This window comes from Microcaecilia unicolor, chromosome 7, assembly GCF_901765095.1.
Source record: "Microcaecilia unicolor chromosome 7, aMicUni1.1, whole genome shotgun sequence".
In the NCBI taxonomy this organism is placed as follows: domain Eukaryota; kingdom Metazoa; phylum Chordata; class Amphibia; order Gymnophiona; family Siphonopidae; genus Microcaecilia; species Microcaecilia unicolor.
In genome coordinates, this window is record NC_044037.1 from 171,226,860 (window position 1) to 171,252,621 (window position 25,762).

General features: G+C 41.2%; 1 protein-coding gene across 1 annotated transcript in view; it reads right to left on the reverse strand.

Annotated features, from left to right (window-relative positions):
* Positions 1 to 6,435: 6,435 nt before the first annotated feature.
* Positions 6,436 to 25,762, reverse strand: part of LOC115474674 (cytochrome P450 20A1) — a 90,646-nt gene continuing 71,319 nt past the window's right edge. Inside the window, exons 13-14 of the mRNA XM_030210272.1 lie at positions 14,313 to 14,402; positions 6,436 to 6,771 (exon numbers count right to left, since the gene is read on the reverse strand). Coding sequence (XP_030066132.1) covers positions 6,621 to 6,771; positions 14,313 to 14,402 — 241 coding nt within the window. The 3' untranslated portion in view covers positions 6,436 to 6,620. The remainder of the gene's footprint in view (positions 6,772 to 14,312; positions 14,403 to 25,762) is intronic.

A 25,762-nucleotide genomic window follows, 5' to 3' on the forward strand; every position in this document is an offset into this window, starting at 1 on the left:
TGTATTACGTGTTGGGGGTGTTATCAGCATGTTCTCATACAGCCATTGCACAGTAAGTGTACTGGCAGTGCAGATGCACTTGTGGTGAGAAAATATTTTTCACCCTTTGGCAAGTCAGGGTAGCACATTATTCAGATCAAATCTCTCAACTGACTCTACTATATGCTTTGGTGGTATCACAATTAGATTATTGCAATGTCACTTACTCTGGTATTCCCTCTTACCGAACCAAGCATGTGAAAGTTCAAAATACTGCTGTTAGGATTCTCTGTCAAACCAAAAAATATGATCATGTTTACATCACTACTAATCCAACATCACTACTACTACTACTTAACACTTCTAAAGCGCTACAAGGGTTACGCAGCGCTGTACAGTTTAACAAAGAAGGACAGTTCCTGCTCAACGGAGCTTACAATCTAATGGACAAAATGTGCAGTCAAACAAATTGGGGCAGTCTAGATTTCCTGAATAGAGGTATAATGGTTAGGTGCCGAAGGCGACATTGAAGAGGTGGGCTTTGAGCAAGGATTTGAAGATGGGCATGGAGGGGCTGTTCTATATAAGTCCAGTTTAAAATGCGTACACGATGTCTCCAGACAAACCCAGCGGAGACATCAAGTTTTTTTGAAATTATGTCAATGTGTTTTGCAGCTAGGAGGTATATTTTGGCTTAATTTTCCATGCAAATATGTGATTAAAATTCAGTCAGTTAAATGTTTATTTTTTTGATCCTGCACATTTAGGGCCCCGTTTACTATGATGCGTGTTTTTAGTGCACCTACACTTAGCGCGCACTAACCATGTAAGCACCTATAGGGATATTGTACATGGTTAACGTGCGTTAAAAATGTTAACGCGCCAATAACGCTGCTTAGTAAACAGGGCCCTTAGTGACTTTTTTGCACTCTAATCTGATTGTTACTCCTCCTTCCCCTCTCCTCGCTTTGGTACTTACTACATCTACTCCATAAAGTATAATTAGCTTGGATTGGGCTTTCTAATTGTTTTTTCTTTTTTTTTGGTAACAATATTTCTTTGAATTGTGCCTTGCATGCCATTAATTGTGGACTTTAGATATCATTCTCTTTTTTTGTATATTTCTTTACTTCTTTGTGAGATATGAGTAGGATTAGTTGGATTTGCATTAATTATGTACTTTGGTTTTTTTGCTTTCTTTTTCATGAGAACTTTTACTCCTTATTCATATCTTTCCTGTTCAAGAGTCTCCTTGTAAAATTTGAAAATTACTTATAAATAAAAAAATAAAGTGCTTACACGATTGTCCTTCACTCCTCAGCCAGCCTTCTGTGCTTTTGCATGATTATCACCTGTTTATCCCACCAGTCTCTCAGGCTCACTTAGGGGTCCTTTTACTAAGCCACAGTAAAAAGTGGCCTGTGGCAGTGTAGGCACATGTATTGGGTGCATGTCAGGCCACTTTTTACCGCATGTGGAAAAAAGGTTTTTTTTTTAATGGGACAGGAAAAGGGAATGCGGTAAAACTGAAACTGGCACGCGTCTAAAACTGGCCTGAGCCCTTAACACCACCCATTGATCTAGTGGTATGGGCTCATGTATTATACACGCAGCGACCAGTTGGTGCACGCCAACTGCCGATTACCGCCGGAAATGACACGCATGGGAGGAAATAAATAATCCAGGCATTATGAGCGTGTACCAAATCTAAAATTACTGCCTGGGGACGCGGTAGTCTCATATAGGCGTGTGCTGCACATGCGTAGCGCCTAACACGCCTTTGTAAAAGGGCCCCTTAGATTCTACTCGGCAATCTGCTTTTTTATTTTATTGCATCTTCCCTATGGAACACACTTTATTTTTAGGCCTCTTGTACCCCTCCCAAATTAGCATATACCAGCCATCCACAATTTGGGAGGATAAAAGAAACCAAGGCTACGTGCAGATGAGAAAGTATTTTTATTTGCTTACCAAGTACAGATACAATTAATAGTTTCTCATGAGAGATCAGTACAGTTACCTAAAGAGATATTCACTGTCTGCATCTCTGAAATACTGCTCTAATTCTGCTGCTTATATCGTTTGTTTCAGACAATGATTTACAAGACTTTTTCTGCAAATCATCCTTCTCACAGATATTATCTGGTTCCCAGCATCTGCTTTCCTAAACCTGTTTAGACCACATTCTCCCTTTTTGTTTACACTAGTTTCTTTCCCAAGGCCTGCCTTGCCCGTAAGGGTATCATAATAGACCATAAATTCCAGAGTCCTGCAGGCTCGTCAATCTCTGATAGATTCCAGAGTCATACAGACTTATCAATCTTTGGCCTTTTAACCCATTCCATAGTGCATGACTGTGCTCATAATTCTACAACTTCCACTGACCCTGCGACAAGCCCTCTTTTATCAAATTTAAAACTACACTCAAAACCTATCTTTTTCTTCAACTGTAGTCAGTAGTGAGCACCATACTGTGGCATGATACTTTGAGCTCTCTTTCTCAAATTTAAAACTACACTTTAAAAAATGTATGCTTTTCTTTAGACTTAGCCTACCACAGCTGAGTAGCAGATCACAGCATGATATCTTAGTCTATTTCTTTGTCTCTACTTTTCAAACTCTCCTTTCCTATTGTTTCATCTCTGGATGTTTGTAATGTAAACTGCTTTGCTATGTGCAACAAGAAAGGTAATATATCAAGTTTAATAAACCATAAACTATAAGTGCATCTTTGCTATTTGCAACACTTAGAGCACACTATAAGTGACCCATAACCCATTCATTTCTCGTGTCATAACAGGCTGTACAGTTAGCATGTCAATTAGCGCACACGGTCATGCCAGCATGGCAACAGTTACCCTATGCTAATTCACTCGCTCACTGCTTAGCACACTTTAATAAGAGACCTTAAATTTCAAGTAATTTAAATGCCCAGTTTTCTCACACGATCCTTGCACAATTTTTCACAATCCTCTACTATCTTAATGACTTTTGAATAATTTTGTGTCATCTACAAATTTGACTATCTCATTTGTTGTTCCTTTCTCCAGATCATTTATAAATATAGTAAACAGCACTGTTGTTAGGGGGACACTTTTGCTTGTTTTGTTTACAACCCAAAACATAGCATAGTGATTTGTATATAATACTAAAATTAAGTATAAAAACAAGAGGATAAGAGAACACACAAAAAAAGTTTTAATAACAATTTAAGAATGGACAGAGAACAGGTAAGAAAAAAAGAAAGAAAAATGGTCAACTCAATTATGTCAAAATCTGTCATACTGAACCCTCTCTTTGAATGCCTAATTAAACCACCAAACCTTCCAGACAGTTTTGAAATGGGAGTAGGGGGCTCTCAGGCAACAATAATGAAAGAAGCGAGTTCTACAAAAATTGGCTACAAAAAGCACTATAAGTTACTAGCAGACTGATTCTATTTGGAGATAAAAGACACTCTTGTTTCCTGTTCTTCAGCCATTTTCTAACCCACAATAAGGTACTATCCCTTATCCCAAGAGTTTTTCATTTCCTAAGGAGTCTCTCATGAAAGACTCTGCCAAGTGCTGTTTGAAAATCCAAATACACTATGAGGGACATTTTTGATATGACATCGCAATCCAATTTTGGACATTTGGCTGAATATGCTCAAAAATCAAGTGGCGAATATAGACATTTTTGTGATTTGAAAATAGCTATCTTTTTGTTTTGAAAATGGTCGTTTGCTAGATATTTTTGTGCTCATACTGCTAATTATTGTTTAAAGCACTACTAGACATGTGCAGTGCTGTACACTTTATATGCAGGTACTTTCACTGTCCCTAGAGGGCTCACAATGTATGTTTTTGTATCTGGGGCAATGGAGGGTTTGGCAACTGGCCCAAGGGCATAAGGAGCTGCAGTGGGAATTGAACCCAGGTTACCAGGCTCAGTGTGTTTATCTTTTTGGATCATTTTCAAACAAACAAAAAAAAGAATCAAAGGGAAAAACGCACAAAAACAAACCACTGGGATGTATGGGTGTGTGTGTGGGGGGGGGGGGGGGCAGTATTCTTAGTAGACTGGCCACACAGACATCCCAGCAGAGCAGTGGGGCACTCTAGGAGGTACTGCAGTAGACTTTATATGAAAGATCCCAGGTACACATTTCATCGTTACCCCCTTATATTGTATGGTGAACCCTCCAAAAACCTATTGTACATCACTACTAGCCCTTATAGCTACAGATGTCTCCTATGAGAGCTCACACTTTCCACCACAAGTGTAACAGATCCAGTTGGATATGGGCCTGGGTCCTGTTCTCTACAGTGCACTGCACCAACCACTAGGCTACTCCAGGGACCTGCTTGCTGCTCTAATAGGCGTGGCTATAGCATCTGAAGCTATCATAGTGACTGGTATGTATTGTTTCTTTCACATCTTTGGGGGTGGGGTGATCAGTAACCAATGGAGGAGTAAGGTGGGGGGGGGGGGGGGTCAGGCCTCAATACCTCCAGTGATTATTTGGTCATCTAGGGCACCTTTTTGTGAATCAGTTGTGATCAAAACAGGTCTAGACAAAAAGGTCTTTTAGCCCTGAAGGTTTTTACTTTGTTCCATTATTGCAGAAAAATGTCCAAGTTTTGGGAATGCTCAAATCCCACCCCCTTGTGAGTTGGATACACCGCAGAGAAAAATGTCTTAAAAATGGGCTTCAAAAATACCAATTTCGACTTTTTGGCAAAAAAATAAATAAATAAAAAAATCTATGTGCTGCTTTTTGGACATTTTTCTGTTTCGAAAATGAGCCCCTATAATCAGTCAGTTCACCTTCACCCACCTGTTTGTTTACACTTTCACAAAAATTGTAAAAAATTGGTAAGGCTACTATAGTCAGTCTGGTTTGTGAACTGAGACATTTTAAAGACTGTTTTTTTTTTTAAATTTAATACAATCCTCAGTGTTCCTGGCTTGGAAAATGTGGCCTTTTTAGCTTGGGAAAATGTGAGGGTTACTCTACTGGAACATATCATTACGAGAGACAGGTCCCTATTATCCCTCGAAGCTCTTCAATTGTGCATATGAGCCTGGTAGGGAAATACCTTTCATGTCTGCTCAAACATTTTATCTTCTCTTTACATTGGCAATTTCTCAGTCTAAGAATTGGGGCCAAACTGCGAGCTTTTATTTTTTACTGATATTTCAGAGGATGAGGTCTAAATTTCAGGTCTACATAAAGTGCTTGCTAAGTTGGATGCTGTCAAAGATATAGAAGTCAGATGTAGGTGGGAACAGGATATTGGGCAGAGCCTGGAGGACTGGGAAATGTTTAATAGGTCTTCCAGGGCTTACCTCTAACGCAGATCTCAGAGAATGCTATTTTCGCACACTACACAGGGCATATTTTACCTAAGTACAGCTATATAAATTTGATCAGACACAATCCCCTATATCTGGTAAATACTTTGAGTTCCGATAAGAATTTCTTCCACTCCTTTTGGGCTTGTCCTAAGGTTGGAGAATTTTGGACTCTATTGTCCAATACATGTCTATTCTTACTGGCAGGACTCATTTGTACTCACCTGTGACTTTGCTTTTAGATAAGGCAGGAGCTCTCAGAGGGAACTCTAGGGGTGAGACACTACTGATTCGTAAACTTTGCTTAGTGGCTTGTAAATGCATTTTGCAGTCCTGGACAATAGATGAACCGCCGGCTTATAGGCGGTGGAGGAATCAAGTCCATCAACTGCTTGTATGGAAAGTTTGGGAGGCATGCAGTTCTTTTGGATGCAAAAACAAAACAAAATGCTTCATGATGATTTTGGATAAATACATTCAGTGCATGACACCATGAGGGAGGAGCCTTATTTTGAATACTTTATAATGGCATGGCACATAATTGATGAACATGTATCTTAGGGGAGGGGATTGTTTTTTTTTTTATTTTGTTGTTGTTATTGTTCTTGAATTGTGCTATGTTTGCAATTTTTTTTTTGTTGTTTCTTAAACCTCTTTCCCTTAATTTATTTATTTTTGTTACATTTGTACCCCGCGCTTTCCCACTCATGGCAGGCTCAATGAGGCGGGCAATGGAGGGTTAAGTGACTTGCCCAGAATCACAAGGAGCTGCCTGTGCCGGGAATCAAACTCAGTTCCTCAGTTCCCCAGGACCAAAGTCCACCACCCTAACCACTAGGCTACTCCTCCACTCACAGGAGGTCATCAGAAACCAAGCTGAAGGTGGTCACTGTGATTAGCTGGGGGTTGGAGAGGGCGGGGGATTTGTGTTTCAAAATGGTGAACTTGATCTGAGGTTTTGGGTATGTTTGGCTGTATAGAGCACTGTGTTTCATGATGTACTTGAAACCTCTGTAATTTGTTCTGTTTACTGTTTGTTCCCCAATAAAAATTGCTTTTAATTTAACTAGAAGCACAGAGACTCAGGTTCACTAAGTAAACAGAACTTTCTCACTCATAAGAGAAAATTCATTTTAATATAACAAATGTAGCTCAAAGGAAAAAAAAAGAAAGTAGGTGCTATATGCACTAATTTGTAAAGAAACGCAGTCTTGTCAGGCTGTGCAATCAGTTCTGTATTAATCTGATGTTTTTTTCACAATCCATAATCTCAATGCTTTTCTGTATCTAGATTTGCTCAGGCCTCAGCTTCTCTTCGATACAGTGATCCACGCCTCCTCTTTGGGAGATGTTACAAGCTCATATCTTGTTTCCATGACTTGTCCCTCGACAGGATGGAGATGCAATTTTCTTACCAGTACACTAAGCAGAATTGTAGCTGTGGTGTATGCAAATCTGGCAAGAAAGCAGAGGAAAATTAATGTAAACAAAAGGCCGTTTTTAAGACTCGAGAACCTTTATAGTTCAGCAGCTCAATGGCACTGGGTTCCCAAAGTATCCATCTGGCGATTTACTGTTTGTCATGTCTCATAACAGACCAAGAAATAATGTAAAATGGTGATTACTCCACCAGCAAAATAAAAGCAGAATACATTTTAAAGATTTTTACCGGCATCACTACATTTCATGCTGTGAAAATCACCAGGCTTTATATGCATTTTTAAGGCATCTAATTTTCTTGCAGCTTGAAAATGGGTCCCAATAGCAAAACTGGGGAAGCACAAGTTTATAGGACTGGTAGTTCAGTTTTCTGTCTACTTAGATCGATGCTTCTCAACCAGTGTGTCAGAACACAGTTCTTTTGAAGTGCCTGGGTAGCAGCAGCTCTGGACTGAAGCTGTGGAAAAACCTGACCACTAAGCTCATGCACCACATGAATAGGCATACTGCTGTACATTTTGAACTCACTTGATGATCATAAATGGGTCAGGTAGTGATTCTGCCTGCAAGAGGCTCACTCACTGTTCACCAAGAGTTTCTGTGGCCTGTAATCCTGCCACTGTGTAAAGAATCGTGACCCTAAAGCCATGACTCTGGCATTTAACAATGTTACCTGAGTTGGTTGGTGGTCACGTGGCAGGTAGTTCCCCTTTTTTCCCCTCCCTATTTCTCTCTCCTCCCTTTTTTTTTCTCTTTACTATATGTAAATTGTAGTTCACTTTTGTATTGTTTGTTTTATGATATTTTGTAAACTGCTTCTGATTCCTGTTTTGAAAGGCAGTATATCAAGCTTTTTAACAAACATGAACATAAGTGAAGCAGGCTGTGTGACCCTGTAGCCACTTTCAAAGTATGACTCCACAACTGTTAACAGCTGAGCAAGCGAGGTAGGTAATGTGACTTCAAGGCTGCCAAAAACTAAATAAGGCAATGTGGACCCTGGTCAGTGCAACCCCATGACTCCTGACATGCAAAAGGAGCCAGTGTGGCCTCAGGTGGTGCAGAGTGAATGGAAGCTGGAGGAAGAAAAATGGGGTATGAGAGTAGGTCTGGGAAAAAAAAAAAAAAAAAAACCAGAGGAAGCTGGATGGGAGAAGCCTCAGGAGATCTTTTACTAAAGCTTAGCTTATCTGCAGCAGGGCCCATAGGAATAAAATGGGCCCTGCTGCAGATAACTTGAGCTAAGCTTTAGTAAAAGACCCCTCAGAGAGGGCACTGGAATGGAAAACACAATTTTAGTGATGAGTTTCTAATTACTATATTCTACAGGTGGATCAATGATAATTATTGTTACATTAGCTGTCATTTGTAATACTCGTACTGGTACTTTTTTGTAGAGCTAATTTTTCAAAAGGACATTGTTTTTGATGTGTTAAGATGGGTAGGAGTTGAGGTACAGCCAGTACCAGGCAGACTTTTATGGTCTGTGTCCAGTAAATAGCAAAGAAAGATCAGGATGAGCTGGAGTGGGTTTCGATGGCAACTGCACTTGTTGGGAAGTTAGGCCAATACCGGGCAGACGTCTGTGTCCTGAAAATGGCAAAGTTTCCAAGTTTATTCATGGCTTATAGCACGCCCATCAAATTAATATCTAGGTGGCTTACAATCAAATATAAAGAGGGAGGGAGAATGAACATACACGTAGGAGAGGGAGGAGACAGGAAATAACAGAAGAAAAGGAGTGGATGAACTACAATAAGTGATAGGAAAACAGGGGTGGGAGAGCACAAGAGGAAAGGAACATGTAATTCAGGCTGGCCGACAGTGAACCTGAAGCGGGACTGAGGTTAGCCACAGGCCTCAGAGAAAAGAAAAGTCTTTAGCTCAGATTTAAATTGCTGAAGGGAGGAGCATAGTTAAGGTGATGGGGCAGATTATTCCAAGGTTTTGGGCCCTGAACTGAAAAAACAGAACGCAGAATGGTAGGCGTGACTGAGAGTGTGAAAGGAAGGAACAATGCGAAAATTCTGTTGTGAGGACCTAAGCAATCTGGAGGGACAATAAGGAGCCAAGGATTCCAAGAGAAATAGGGGTTCGCCAGAAGCCTACAGCTTGTCGACTAAGAGCAATACTTTAAAGGGGATAAGGTGAGATAGGAGTAGATCTGAGGAGTGGGGTAACATGGTCAAATTTCCTGTGACTTGTAATGATTTTTATGGCTGTATTTTGAATAAATTGTAAACGGTGGAGCCCTAAGGCCTATATAGAGAGTGTTACAGTAATCCAGGCAACTGAGGACAAGTGAGTGAGTCATGGTGGCCAGGGCAGAGGAACTGAGGAGTTTTTGCATGGAATGAATCATGTATAATTTAAAAAATGAGGGGAAAGGGAAATGGGACTTGATATACCGCCTTTCTGAGGTTTTTGCAACTAAATTCAAAGCGGTTTACATATATTCGGGTACTTATTTTGTACCAGGGGCAATGGAGGGTTAAGTGACTTGCCCAGTGTCACAAGGAGCTGCGGTGGGAATTGAACTCAGTTCCCCAGGATCAAAGTCCACTGCACTAACCACTAGGCTACTCTTCCACTCCACTTAACCAATGCAGAAACTTGTGCAGAAAAAGTGAGGGAGGTGTCGATAATGACACCCAATCCCAGCGCAAGCAGTGGCTTCCCCCATGTCCATCTCAATAACAGACTATGGACTCTTCCTCCAGGAACTTGTCCAAACCTTTTTTTAAACCCAGATACAATAACCGTTGTTATCACATCCTCTGGCAATGAGTTCCAGAGTTGAATTATTCTTTGAATGAAGAAATATTGCCTCCTATTTGTTTTAAAAGTATTTGTATGTAATTTCATTGAGTGTACCCTGGTCTTTGTACTTTTTCAGAGTGAAAAATTGATTCACTTTTACCAGTTCTACTCCACTCAGGATTCTGTAGACCTCAATCATACCCCCCCCCCCCCCCTTAGCCATCTCTTTTTCTTTAGCCTTTCTTCATAAGGGAGGAGTTCCATACCCTTTATCATTTTGGTTGTACTTCTTTGAACCTTTTCTATTTCCACTATATCTTTTTTGAGACACGGCAACCAGAATTGAACGCAATACTGAAGGTGAGGTCGCACCATGGAGCAATACAGAGGCATTATAATATTCTTGGTCTTATCTTTGCATCCCTCTCCTAATAATTCCTAGCATCCTGTTTGATTTTATGGCCACCCGTCGCAGACTAGGCAGAAGATTTCAGAATATTGTCTACAATGACACCTAGATCTTTTTCTTGAGTGCTGACTCCTAAGGTGGACCCCAGCATCGGATAAGTATGATTTGGATTATTCTTCCCAGTGTGCATCAAATTTGATCTGCCATTTGGATGCCCAGTCTTCCAGTTTCTTAAGGTCTTCATGCAATTTTTCTCAATGCGCATGTGTTTTGACAACTGAATAGTTTTGTGTCATCTGCAAATGTAATCACCTCACTTATTCCGATTTCCAGATCATTTGTACTTATGTTAAATAGCACTGGTCCCAATATAGATCCCCGAGGCACTCCACTATTCACCCTCCTCCATTAAGAAAAATGGCCATTTAACCCTACCCTCTGTTTTCTGTTCAATAACCAATTCCTAAACCATAGAAGGACATTGCCGCCTATTCCATGAACTTCTTAAATTTTCTCAAAAGTCTCTCATGAGAAACTTTGTCAAAAGCTTTCTGAAAATCTAGATAAACTACATCAACTGGCTCACCTTTATCCACATGTTTATTCATGCTTTCAAAGAAATGAAGCAAATTGGTGAGGCAAGACTTCCCTTGGCTGAACCTATGCTGACTCTGTCCCATTAAAATCATGTTTGTCTATGTGTTCCATAATTTTATTCTTTATAATAGCCACTATTTTGCCCGGCACTGAAGTCAGGCTTACCAGTGAGTAATTTCTCTGACCACCCCTGGAACCCTTTTTAAAAATCTGCATTAGGTTGGCCACCCTTCAATCTTCAGGCACTACGGACAATTTTAATAACAGATTCCAGACCACTAACAGCAGATCAGCAATTTCATGTTTCAGTTCTTTCAGTACCCTGAGGTGTATGCTATCCGGTCCAGGTGATTTATCACTCTTCAACTTGTTGAGCTGGCTCAGTCATCTTCCAGGCTCACCGAGATTTCTTTCATTTCCTTTCCATCTTCAACCTTGAAAACCATTTCTGGTACATCTTCCTCCATAAAGACCGAAGCAAAGAATTCATTCAATCTCTCCATGATGGCTTTGTCCTCCTTGAGTGCCCCCTTAGTTCCTTCATGATCTAATGGTCCCACGGATTCCCTCACAAGTTTTCTTCTTCTAATGTACCTGAAAAAGGTGTTATGAGTTTTTGTCTCTGCGGCAAGGTTTTCTTCATATTAATCTTTAGCCTTCTTTATCAATGTTTTACATCTAGCCTTACAGTGCTTATGTTACTTTTATTTTCTTCATTTAGTTCCTTTTTCCATTCTTTGAAGGATGTTCTTTTGGGCTCCAATAGCCTCTTTCACTTCACCTTTTAACCATGGTGGCTGTCTTTTGTTTTTCATTTGCTTTTGATATTGAATTTATAGAACTAGCATTTTTAGAAAAATTGGTTGTAGCCTCTTAAAATTGTAATCCGCCTTCAACTGATAAGGTATTGGCGGAATATAAAACGAATGTAATGCAATGCAATTTGGAATTATGCGAGTCTTGTAGGTTTTAAATTACACAGTGCACATACAATTCAAAAAGGTTAACACAACATAACTGCAATAGTTGATATGTAGCATTTCTCTCTTCTTCTAAGTTCTATTACCTATATTATTTACAATTCTTTGTAGCCCATACAAACAAGCTATTTATAAGCCTTTGAAACCATACAACTCCCTTCTTCAGTTCTAATATCGCTGGCTAACTCTTGAATCAATTCAGCTTTCTCTGGGACCAATAGGAGTGGAGGAATAGCCCAGTTGTTAGTGCAGCAGACTTTGATCCTGGGGAACTGGGGTTCAATTCCCACTGCAGCTCCTTGTGACTCTGGGCAAGTCACTTAACCCTCCAGTACCTGTATATACTATGTAAACCGCTTTGAATGTAGCTGCAAAAACCACAGAAAGGCGGTATATCAAGTCCCATTCCCTTTCCCCTATTAAGTAGAGTATGCAAACGGTAGAGCGTGAAGAGAACTTTCAACCCCCTTTGTTCGAAAGATTCATGGTTGCAAAACTATTATCCTAGTCGATAAATTATTTCAAATTTTTCTGGTCTGTTGTGTTGTGTTTCTACAGGCCATAGCACTCTCAGTTTGAGAAACATGTACCGATATAGGAAAACCTGATGGAATAAATCAGGAGTGTGTATCCTTTATAGACAGAGGGCCGCACCAGGCTGCAACATTATGTAATATCAGAATCAGAAATGCAGACAGTGCCACAGATCTCATGTGACAAATAAGTAAAACTTTAACTAAAAATGATCAACACATATTGCTAAGTGGTTATTCTGAAAACATTTGCAAAATACGATATTTAAAAATCGTCAAAACTCTGGTTAATGATATTTTCTATGGATATTTCCTATCATATGGCAGGCTGCATAAAATTCATTGGCAGGCCAAATTGGGCGGCCACATTGGGCCCACAGGTTGACCACTCCTAGTCTTAATCCATTCATGCACCTTTGGCTCTTCTCACTTCTCCAGAATAAATCTGTTCATGTTTCATTTTGCTGTACAAAAAGGGAGGAGGAGACTGCAACATAGGATGATAGTAATGCTGGCACTGTACAGGTCAGTGTCAGTAATCAGAACTGTACACCTGAGTGAAGAGACTAGCTGCAAGGTGCGAGGGGAGAGAAAGGTGACCTGTTGCAAGAGGATGGTCATATGACAGAAGTTAGATTCTGCACTGCTTGAAATAACAGTGGAAGGAGAATATACTAGGTTTGGTTATACTTTTCTGCTTACACTACGAAATGTGAGTTCTTTTTTTTTTTTTTGTATTTACTGAGGTATCCTTATTAAAATATGGCATCACTTCATATCTGCCAAAACAATAAGTATAAAATTGCAAAGATCTCTGTCAGTTCAAAAAGCATTAACGATTATAAAGTGGTAAAAACTGGTCATAAACCAATCTCTGGACTCATGAGTCAGATGCAGCCCACAGGTCACTCTGATCCATTTTGTGGAAAGACAAAAACAGAAAAAATATCCAGTCTGCCCATCCATCCCATCTATTACCCCCTCCTGTCCCACTCTTTTTTTTTTTGTTTGTTTGTATCAATAAATTTTTAAAGAATTCCAGTATATGAAGATATATTACAAATCAAAAGAAACAAAGATAATGGGAGAGATAAAGAAGAGGAATAAAATGATATGGAAAAAAAGGGGCATTCCTAACAAGGTAAAATTGTCAGACTCATGTTTTTAGGGGTCAAATGAAGGATCAAACAGTAATAATTCTGTAGACATTTTGGCATTGGGTCCACATTTTAAAGCATTTAAGCTCTCTTGTTTTGGCACTGCGTAGTCAGAGTCTCCGTAATATAAATTTGTCTTAAGCATGTGACTCATTTATTCATTTAGGATGAGATACAATCTTTCCAGGACAAGGCAAGCGTTAGCCTAGCAGTGCTCTGACGGTGTTTAATCAGCCTTTTCTGATCTTGAGTAGTCTTGTACCGGAGTTCTGTTTAATAATTTAGAGGGTTTACAGGGATACTGCCAGTCTACTGACAAACCACCCTCCTCCCCCCAAAAAAGATTAGCAAAGCATCCCCAGAGCCAAATCTGTCTGTGTAGGAAAAGAACTAGCATAAATTCTGAGGAAAGAAACACAGTACAGACTTTAGGGGTCAATGAAGGCATTTGCTTAACTTCTTTTGGATGTCTGTATACCACTGCTGCTTTAAAACAGCAGCAATACACCGAGAGAATGTATACCTGGTTGATACAGAATGCAATTACATCAAAAGTGAGGAGGTTAAACAGGTGGTATTAAACTAAGGCTTTTTTTTCTGGTCCACTTCTTTAAAACACTAATTGGTAATTTAAAAACCAAGTTCTAGTCGGTGAATTAACTGGGCTCTCACAGAATGCTGACCAAGAGACACAGCATCACCTGCTCCCACCTCTCAACCCCCTTCATTAGGCTCAGCTGCCAAAGAGGTGCTGCTTCAACGTGTCCTAACTGCTGGCACAGCAGCAGTCAGAGAGGAAACCCTGATGTACTGTGAACTGCCACCTGGCATTTTCTCAGAGTTCAATTAATTAATTAACTAGAGCCCTGCTTTTAACTTTACCAGTCACTTTGTAAAATAGGTCTGTCATGAGGCTGCAGCAGAAAAGACTTGTGCATGCCTGGCAGAGATTTTGGAGGTAGACGCTGTCTCAGCCTGCTTAATTAGAATGGGCCATTAGAGAGCCACTGTAATAAAAGCCATTCCAGCTTCACATCAGGCTTAGCAAAAGCAAATCACATTGGATATGCTGAGAGTTCCCCAGCCTAGTTTATATACGTATCCTTGACTCTCTCCTCACCTCAGTTCAGGGCACTCCTGACTTCCTGAGAAGCCCAATATGGACAAACTTTTATAGGCCACATCATCACTGAATCTGTCTGGATCAAACCTAGAACAAATAAGGAAACAACAGATTGATCAATTTTTGTTATGATAAAAAGACTGCCCGATATTCAGCGCTATTTATCTGGCCAGGAATGGCTCCTGGACGATTAAATAACCTTAAGCCGGCTAGGCACTAATATTCAGTGCGAGATAGCTGAACATTAGCACTTGTGGCTAGCCAGTTAGTGCCAATATTCATCAGTTGACCGGCTAAGTTTAGTGACCAGATAGACCCGCATAAATAGCTGGTCTATCTTTGGCCACTATAACTTAGTTGGTTAGCAGATGAATATCAGTTTAAGCAGCTATGTTCATAGTGGTCAAACTCCCCCCCCCCCCTTAGAAATTCAATCCCTGTCGCTGGATAAGGCCTGGCATTGAATTTCTGGGTTCACTGTTGACCATGGTCTCAATATCGGCTCCTGTGTGTTCAGGGATGTAATATCTACTGAAATATATACCCTAGCCCATATCCTGAAACTGGAGCATACAGTTCTAATAGTCTTGTAATACCAGATGAAATTCACATCTTATTTTAGAAAAAGGTCTGGTAACCTCTGGTCCCATGAGCCAGATGCAGCCCACAGGTCACTCTGATCTATACCATCTACTACCCCCTCCTCTCCCTTAAGAGATTCTACGTGCGTGTCCCACTTTTTTATTTGTATCAATACATTTCTATTGCAAAACAGTATATAAGAATGCTATAAACACTTTACAACCATAGAAAACCACAGATTATAACACCACCCCGAGCTACCCTCAATCCCCGCAAAGCCCAACATGACAACCAGCTGCAGTACTGAAAGGAACTCTGCCCCTTGCAGGCCTTAATGTCTAAGGTGTACCCAGTGGTATGCTGGTAAATTTTTAACAACAGGCTCTCTCCCCAGTCCACCTCGGCACCTCCCACCCTCCCCCCCCCCCCGTCCACCACTGCGCCCCCCGTCCACCTCGGCGCCCCCCCAAAATAGCAGAGCTGGCTATAGCCGGGGGGGGGGGGGGGGGGGGGGCAATGCATTACTCTCTCCAGGAAAATAATTTAAATGATCCCAGGTTCCAATCTAATTCACGTTTAATGTGGGATAAAATGCCATAAATAAGTAAATAAATATAAACTTTTAATGTTGAGCACCTGATTCTCAAAGTGAACATATTCCAAACACTATAATGAAAATAAAATGATTTTTTTTTCTACCTTTGTTGTCTGGTGACTGTTTTTCTGATCATGCTGGCCCAGTATCCAATTCTGCTGCTATCTGTCCTCTTAACTCCATTTCCAGGGCTTCCTTTCCATTTATTTCTTTCCTCCTTTCTTCTTCATTTCTGGTCCTCAGCTTCTGCCTATTTTCTTCATCCATGTGCAGTTTTTCTCCTCTCTTCCTTTTCCCTCATCTCATCTCCTTCCTCACTCTTCTCTCCCCTCCATCCATGTCCAGCATTTCTTCTCTCTCCCCTCCTCTTCCCTGCCCTGCATGCACCCATACCCAGCGACCCTCCTCTGCCCTGCCCTGCATGCATCCAGATGTCCAGCAATGACCCTTCTCTCCCCTGCATGCACCCATGTCCAGCAGTGACCCTCCTCTCCCCTGCATGCACCCATGTCCAGCAGTGACCCTCCTTTCCCCTGCCCTGCATGCACCCAGATGTCCAGCAGTGACCCTTCTCTCCCCTGCATGCACCCATGTCCAGCAGTGACCCTCCTTTCCCCTGCCCTGCATGCACCCATACCCAGCGACCCTCCTTTGCCCTGCCCTGCATGCACCCAGATGTCCAGCAGTAACCCTTCTCTCCCCTGCATGCACCCATGTCCAGCAGTGACCCTCCTTTCCCCTGCCCTGCATGCACCCAGATGTCCAGCAGTGACCCTCCTCTCCCCTGCATGCACACATGTCCAGCAGTGTACCCTCCTCTCCCCTGCCCTGCATGCACCCATACCCAGGAACCCCCTCCATCCACCCATGCCCAGCAGCAACTCCCTTTTCCCCCCTGCCACCCCCTCCCGAGTTGTTTCGTGAATTCTTCTCCTCCCTCCCACCCTCCCTCCCGATCCGGTCCCTCACCGCCCGCTTGTTTTTTGAATTCTTCGGGGCAGGCAGTCTTGCCTGCCCGCTTCCAGCGCCAACTGTCCTCCCTTGCCGACTCGCGCTTCAAAATGGCCGCCGAGACTTCAGCCGAAGTCTCGGCGGCCATTTTTAAAGGGCGAATCGGCAAGGGAGGACAGTCAGCGCTGGAAGCAGGCAGGCAAGACTGCCTGCCCCGAAGAATTCACGAAACAAGCGGGCGGTGAGGCGGATCCGGAGGGAGGGAGGAGGGAGGGAGGAGAGCCAGAGCCGGCTCGCTATTTTCAACAACCGGCTCGCAAGCCGGAACAAAATTTAACAACCGGCTCTTGCGAGCCGGTGCGAGCTGGCTCCAGCACACCACTGGGTGTACCTCCTCTTTCTTTAAGAAAAAAAGGCTGCCTAGCTCATTCTGAGGATCTCATTCTGATCCTTTCGTTACTAACATCAAAAACTGCTTTTCATTGTGTAGATCTGGCTTTCTCTCTTCACTATATTTATGAGTGTTTCAAACACATTTCAAAAAGGAAGCTTGCTTAACATGCGTGTCAAAAACCACTGGGATCCATAAGGAGTGAACAGAATGTAGAAGCTAACCAGATACAAAGCACCTTTACTGTTCAACAAGTTCAAAGAATGCTTTTTATTATACCATGGAGATATTGCAAGTGTGCCTCTGACTGGATGCTAAGGAATACATTAACATCTGTTACATTATTTCTGTCAGGGGCAATATATCCAAATGGGTTGGTTTTGCACATTCAAATTACTACTGTAGTTAGGGATCTATAATTTTTCAAACTTCCCTCTGTAAAACCATATCAATATAAAAAGAAAATTTCAAATTACAATAAAAACATTGTTTTTATTAAAAGTCAAATTGGTGAAGGTGCTTAGAATCTACTACTCATTTCAACCACTGGTTGATATTCCAAGATCTCATTCATCACACCAGTCCAGAAACTCAGTTCAATAATTCAGTCCTTAAGCATAAGCAAGCTCAAACTTGATCAAAAACAGAGCTATGTATTTCACATGAGCACTCAGCACTTGGATGGATAGAGAACATAGTTTCAACTTTTATACCTTGTAACTAGAAGGAGGTTCACCAGATCCAGTTCTCAAGATAAGTGATCTTCCCATGCACTTTTTGATCAAGCTTGAGCTTATTTATACTTAAGGACTGAGGGGTCCTTTTACAAAGCTGCGGTAAAAAGTGGCCTGTGGTAGTGTGGGCGCATCTTTTCGGCATGCGCTGGAACATTTTTTTTTGTGGCTGGGAAAAGGCTATTTTTTAATGGGACGGGAAATGGGCCTGTGCTAATAATAAAACTAGCCTATTTATTGCCTGAGCCCTTACCACTAACCATTGACCTAGCAGTATTTATTTATTTATTTATTTAGATTTTGCTCACACCTTTTTCAGTAGTAGCTCAAGGTGAGTTACATTCAGGTACACTGGATATTTCTCTGTCCCAGGAGGGCTCACAATCTAAGTTTGTACCTGAGGGTTAAGTGACTTGCCCAAGATCACAAGGAGCAGCAGTGGGATTTGAACCGGCCACCTCTGGATTGCAAGACTGGTGGCTCTAACCACTAGGCCACTCCTCCAATAAGGCTCACGCGCTGCCAGTTACTGCTGGGAACACCTACAGCAGTAGAAAATAATTTTCTACCGTGGAATTCGGTGTGCGTCAAAATCGGAATTACCGCTGGGTGCACTCGCTATCCCAGCGGTAGTGCCGATTGGGCGGGCGCTACCCACGCATTAGCCCTCCCGCACCTTTGTAAAAGAGCCTCTGAATTATTGACCTGAATTTCTGGATTGGTGTGATGATTGTTAATGTTTATGGCACTCCTGGACAAGGGGGGGGGGGGGGGGGGAGGAACCAACAATTCTAAGAAATCATGTAACTTTAATCATTAAGATATAATCTGTAAGTTTCTTAGTCACATATTTGTATAGATATCTTTACAAGAAAATAAAAATTTGTATTAAAAAAAAAAAGATATGCCACCTTGTGACTTTCTATATAAATTTTCTGCCATCAGCATTTCACAATCAGCTACACGATTAGTAACTATTTCCAGCTTCTTTTTTTTTTTTAAACACAAAAACTACTGATGCCAGCTTTTTCTATACTTGCTGTGAACCATCTTGTATATAATCCACTGTCCCGGGCTACAACTATCGATCTGTCATTCTTAGATTTCAGTTCTCCTTTCCTTGACCATTCATGTGTCCAGGCTTGATCCATGTAAGGTTCTACTTTATATTTCCCAATATATTTGTGCATTTGCCATGTGTTTTTCCTTATTTGCTGCTCTACTTCTTCAAAGAGCATTTCTCCTGCTTTGCATATTCTCTTGGTTCCATTCTTCTACCTATAGGTGGATTCTTATTCATCCTTTCTGCTTGTTGAAATTAGGCTTGCTTTTCTGAAGTAGGCTATGAAAACTGTAAGGCTGTTTATAGCTATTCTGCATGCTGTTTTAAATTCTTGAATTTGTAGTTTTTCAATGTGTATGCTGTATTTCTTTTTTTTTTTTTTTTTACTTTAAATGTTTATTTTTATTGACAAACGCAAGTGTATGCTGTATTTATTATCTTTAAGTTTTTTAGAATTACATTTTGATTACAATTTATAATCGTGTGATTAAAGGCATGTTATTTATTTATTTTCCCACTGCAGCTCCTTGTGACTCTGGGCAATGGAGGGTTACGTCACTTGGCCAGGGTCACATGCAGTTGCAGTGGGAGCACGGACCACAGAACATACTTTTTAATCGCAAGATTAAAATTTCAATTGAAATGCAGCCCTAGCTGAAATGCCTGTCCAAGTTTAATGATGGAACTACACTTGCTTTCATGCTTCAACACTTTTTGTGTACTTCTATCTGTTGATGCTGTTAAACAGGCCAAGAGGCCTATAATGGTAGATCTATATATGTATAATCTGTTTCTATTAGGCCCATTCCTCCTTCAGCTCTAGGAATGTAGTCTCAACATTTATGTCTCAGAACATAAATTCATTACTGTATCTACATCAGATATGTCCCTCAATGAATAGGAGTATCAGAATGGTGTTAAGGCACATCAGGAAGTACAAGTAGCTTCAAAACTCAAGACAAAAATTTCTATCAAAAAAGGTACTTCCCAATTCAAGTAAATACGTCTGATTACATCCTGTATCTGCAAAATAGAAAGACAGCAGCTAAAAGCCACCCTGCATCACACAAGATTATTGGCCCCATTACAATGTGCATGAAATCCAATAACTTTTTTTTATTTTTATAGTTTGTAAACTATAGCTTTTTATTTTTAGATAGGCAATGTCTCGTCTCATTGCTGACATCACTGCCATCTGGAATAGGGTGGAAGCAGAATACATAACATGCTTATGGTGTGACGTCACTAAAATCTAAGAGCAAAAAGTCAAAAATGCATGCCCACAATTCAACCACTGCTCAGCCTCGGATAGGTTCTGAAACCCTTAGGTGGTGCTACTCCACAGGGCACAATTAGGAAAGCACGGTATAATGAAGACACTATAAGGTACAGCAGTACCAAAATATCAGTAGAAAAATAAGATGGGAGAAGGGGAAAAGCATCTGAAAATGATTAATTAAATGATCATCTGAAACACAGGGGCTCATTTTCAAAACACTTAGAGACTTACAGAATTCTATAGGTTACTATGAGGCGTATTTACAAAGCACTTAGAGAGTTACAGAGTTCCATATGTTACTATGAGACGTATTTACAAAGCACTGACAGTTACAGAGTTCCACATATTACTATGAGGCATATTTACAAAGCACTTAAGAGACTTACTTAGGTTACTATGAGGTGTATTTACAAAGTACTTAGACTATCAGCATTCCATAGCTTACTATGGAACTTTGTAAGTCTAAGTGCTTTGAAAATGAGCCCCTTAGTAATTCTGTAAGTCTAAGTGCTTTGAAAATACACCTAACAGTGTTATAAGGATGCAGGGAACTGATGAGAAAAGACATAACTATTAAGCTCTGGTTCTCAGGTCTTCACCACTGCATTAGGATCACACGGAAGAATTAAAGATCTTTCAGCACTATGGAAACACCAGGCCAAACCAAAGATACCAAAAACCTCTACTTTTAGGGAGACAGATCAACTTGCAGGGACATCAATCTCTCAAGAATGGACTGTTGCTTTCAGTAATTAGGAACTAATTAAACCCTTATTGGAATTACAGTATTGAGGTGGCTTTCAGGATTTTTACAACACTGAACTTCACAAGTTGTTTGGAATATGTCTGTTTTAAAGCTGTGGCATATGGCATGAGGAGCGAGTACTGAAAGGCTCTCTGCTCTCCTCCTTTCTTTTTAATGTACATTTAAGTGGACTGCAAAAAGTGCATAGTACTTTTAAGATTGTCTACTGTGGAAAAGGACCTTCAGGATACTATCACTCCGATGACTAGGGTGCTTGATAAAATCTCCCAGTGGATGCTTTTCAATAATATAAAAATGAATCCCGACAAAACAAATATCTTATGAATGGGAGGTAAAGATGTGCAGGTACTGCAGTTTAAAATTAGACTAGCTACTGTTGAAATCTCACTTCAGACTAATATTAAAATCTTAGGAGTGATCTTAGACTCTACTTTGAGTATGGAAAATCATACTAATGAAAAAGTCAGAAAAGCTTTTGTTTTTACACCAAATCAAACTGTTTCTGGATCATTCTCAATTAAAGAACTGTATTGCAAGCAATAATCATGAATCAAATAGATTACTGCAATATTGTCTTGTTAGGAATGCCAGATTTGCAACGCCGACGAATACAAACTGTTAAAAATGCAGCAGCTAAATTGATCTTGGGGGGGCGGGGGGGGGGGGGGGGGGAAGAAGATCTACTGATCATGCCTCCCTGTTTTTGATAAGGTTATACTGACTGCTGGTAAAGGCAAGAACTGAATTTACATTACTGATGTTCATTTTTAAAATATTGCATGGATCAACCCCACATTATCTTCAAAATAAGATCTCCCCCTACTCAGCTACTAGACCGCTACATTCATCTCAAGAAGTTAAAGATACCTCCAGTTTCCACTTGAAAAAAAAAACCACTACTAGCAGATCTTTGGTAGGTAGCGGTCCTGATCTATGAAACAAATTACCACATGATATTCGAGAAATCACCTGCTACCATACATTTAGGAGAGTAGTCAAATCTTACTTATTTGCACAATATCTCACAGGTATTTAAATTAGAGATTTTATGCTATTCTTAATTCTATTGTAATCAAATGGGATCCATTCCCATTTTTATTTTAGCTGTGATCCACCTTGAGCCGTTTTCTGGTTAAGTGGAATAGAAACCATATTAGATCAGATCAGATTAGACCTTTAGGGATCAGGGGAACCCTGAAATTAAAAAAAAAAGAAAAAAAAGAGCCAAGTTGTGAAAGCCCAACGTTCATACAAACTGTCAGACTTGTGAGTTCTTGTACCAAGTAGAGCACTGCTGAGCCAGGTACTCGAGCCAGGTTCTGCTTGGCAGCTGGACAACCCCAGGCTTCACCTGCACTGACCGCCGTTCCCCAGAGGTTGAGCCCCTAGGTGCAGGCGGCCTGCAGGACGTACGGGACGGAGCTGGAAGCGGGGTGATGAATGTATCGGCCAGGCAGGCAGCATGTCAAGAGAGTAATCCAGGTACAAGCGAAAGTCAGTAGATAGGCGAGAGAGTAACTCAGGTACGGGCGAAAGTCAGTAGGCAGGCGGCAGGCAAGAGAGTAATCCAGATGTAGGCGAAAGTCAGTAGACAGGAGGCATGCAAGAGAGTAATCCAGGTACAGGCGAAAGTCAGTAGGCAGGCGGCAGGCAAGACAGTAATCCAGATGCAGGCGAAAGTCAGTAGGCAGGCGGCAGGCAGAAGGGTAATCCAGGTACAGGCAAAGTCAGCAACGAGGGACCAGTAGATAAGAAGCAGACTACAGAGTTAGAAACACCTACCAAAGTAGAAGCCAAAGCATGGAGTCCAGGGAGACCTCAGCTGATAAAGTGCTGGCGTCTGACATCAGCAGGGAGAAGGGGCACAGCCACAGGACAAGAGCAGAGGAAGGAGGAATCGAGAGACCAATAAGAGAGAAGCAAGAGAAGCCAGGCAGAGGAAGAGCAGACCCAGGTGGGTGGAAGCAAAGCAATCAAGGAGCCTGGAAGCCAGGCAGAGAGAGAACAGAAACAGGTGCATGGAAGCAAAGCAATTAAGGAGCCTGCAACCACCGCTCTCTGAACAAACCCAGAGAGGACTACACACACATGGCTCAGGCAGTGCCAGTCAAGTGTGTGTGCTGATGGGACCCCGCGCAGCCCGAGGACGCCGCTTGCGTTGAGGTAGGGGACATGACACAAACAAAGCAGAAATTAGTAGTAACCTTACATTTCTCACGGTATTGTGGGAAGAACTCCAAAGATCACTGACTATATTACCAAACACCAGATCTGAAGTTACGCTCAGACTGTTGTTAATCTTAAAGTGGCATTCAGAGCTGGAGAATACACCTGTAAGTAAAGGCCAACTGAAACTGCTACTGAAACTTATTGCCTGATTTCGGCCGAAACTGAAAACTAAAGTTTGGCTGTATGAATGTGAACTGATGAGGTCCACTGGGGATTGTCAGAGCTTGCAATTGGCAGCCCTCTGCTAATCCCACAGGAAATTGTTACTCTTCAGTCCCAGGAACTGCAAGTACAGGCTGACAACCGGGAAGGTCATTTTGAAAAAAGACTTCTCAACCAGTCTGGCACATTTAGGTTCCCAAGTCATTACAGATGTAGTTAGATATCCTCTGAGACAGTACCTTTGTGAGAACGTTAAAAAAAAATCATGATTACTGGCTTTTTATGCTTACCCAAACCGTGCACAAGTAGCAAGAAATAGTACCCTTGAGATGTTTCCCATTTTAGTTAAAGGCCAAGCATGATATAGATTCTTATAAAATAGAGTAATGGAGTCCAGACAGTTGTTTAAACACTGCGAACATAGGGTGGTGGACTTTGGTCCTGGGGAACTGAGGAACTGAGGAACTGAGTTCGATTCCCACTTCAGGCACAGGCAGCTCCTTGTGACTCTGGGCAAGTCACTTAACCCTCCATTGCCCCATGTAAGCCGCATTGAGCCTGCTATGAGTGGGAAAGCGCGGGGTACAAATGTAACAAAAAAACAAACAAAAAAAACAATTTTTTTTTTTAAAAAAGCACATTAATGTCACTGAACACAAAGACTATATGCTCTGAAACATTACAATAAAGAGCAATACATTTCTTAAATTATTTTCTAATTTATCAACTTCATTATAATATTTCCCTACTAACAGTATAAGCTTGAAGACAATCACTGAAAATTCCTCTCATAGAATCTAGCTTCTGCACAACACATTTCATTAAAACACTGTATCTTTATCATACCCAACAGAGCCTAGAAATTCTTTAGAAACACCCAAATAATATCCAAGCTAGAATATATATATAATAATTTAAATAATTAAAGACCATATTTTAACTCTAAGTAAAACAGTCTCTGCACACATGAACATCAGCTAATGAAAACTGAAACCGCCAAAGTGCTTTTACAAAGGCTGTCTTTGCACTCTATTTGGAGTGACAGCTGATGTTATATCTCCAGAGAGAGGCTAATTCCTAAGGAGTTTATCATCCTAAATTTACAAACATAAATTCCTGTTAAACTTTTGTATCGAAAGCATGTATTTGGAGCACTCCATTTATAATATAAACTACAGTATACATACACAAAAAAACAAAAAGAATGCAAAGAGTAGCCCCCCCCACCCCACCTTACAATCTCTTGTGGCATAGTCAGAGCAGGAGTGATCCCCAGTTGCTCTTGTCCATGACAGCTCTACTCTCAAAATGGCTGCTGTAACCTAAGTACATAAGCATTGCCATGCCAGGACAGACCAAGGGTCCATCAATCCCAGCACCCTGCCTCTGACAGCGGCCAAAAGAACAAACAATTTGTCCCGCCCATCCTAGAAATAGTGGATTATTCCCACGTCCATTCAATAACATTCTATGGCCTTTTCCTCCAGGAAGCCGTCCAACTCTTTTTAAAAGTCCGCTAAGTCAACCGCCATAACCACTTTTTCCGGCAACGAATTCCAGAGTCTAACTACGCGCTGAGTGAAGAAAAATGTCCTCCGATTCGTTTTAAATTTACTACACTGCAGCTTCATCGCATGCCCCCTTGTCCTAGTATTTTTGAAAAGCGTAAACAGACGCTCCACATCGACCCGTTCCATTCCACTCATTATCTTATAGACCTCTATCATATCTCCCGTCAGCCACCTTTTCTCCAAGATGAAGAGCCCCAGCCTCTTCAGCCTTTCCTCATAAGGAAGTCGTCCCATCCCCTGTATCAACTTTGTTGCCCTTCTCTGCACCTTTACTAATTCCACTATATGTTTTTTGAAGTGCGGCGACCAGAATTGAACACAATACTCAAGGTGCGGTCGCACCATGGAGCGATACAACAGCAGAATAATATCCTCATTTTTGTTTTCCATCCCTTTCCTAATAATATCCAACATTCTATTTGCTTTCCTAGCTGCAGCAGCACATTGAGCAGAAGGTTTCAAAGTATCCTCAATGATGACACCTAGATCCCTTTATTGGTCTGTGACTCCTAATGCTGAACCCTGCATGACGTAGTTATAGTTTGGGTTCCTCTTTCCCACATGCATCACTTTGCACTTGTTCACATTAAATGTCATCTGCCATTTAGACGCCCAGTCTCCCAGTCTCATAAGGTCCTCTTGTAATTTTTCACAATCTTCCCGCGATTTGACAACTTTGAATAACTTTGTGTCATCAGCAAATTTGATTACCTCACTAGTTACCCCCATCTCTAGGTCACTTATGTTAAAAAGCAGCAGCAGTCTCCAAGATTGCCACTAGAGGTCATGACAGCTATTTTGAGAGCAGAACCCTACACTCCTAGAATGCCAGGGATTGTAAGATAGGCCTGAGGGGGGTCCCTAACAATGGGCAGAGAGGAAAGGCAACTCTTGTTCAGAAAGGAGGGGGAGGCAGGGAGATAAACAGGACAAAGCACAACTTTTTGGCTTCCATCAAAAACACATAGTCAGTTTTGGCCAAAACCAAGGCTGTAGCCATTTGGCTGAAACTAAAGCCAGGCAGAAAAAGGATTTTGGGCCAGTTTCGACATTGTAACCGAAACCTTACATATAGAAGTTGGCCTCTATATGTAAGGCTGCCAGTCATGCCAAAGGCACAGGGG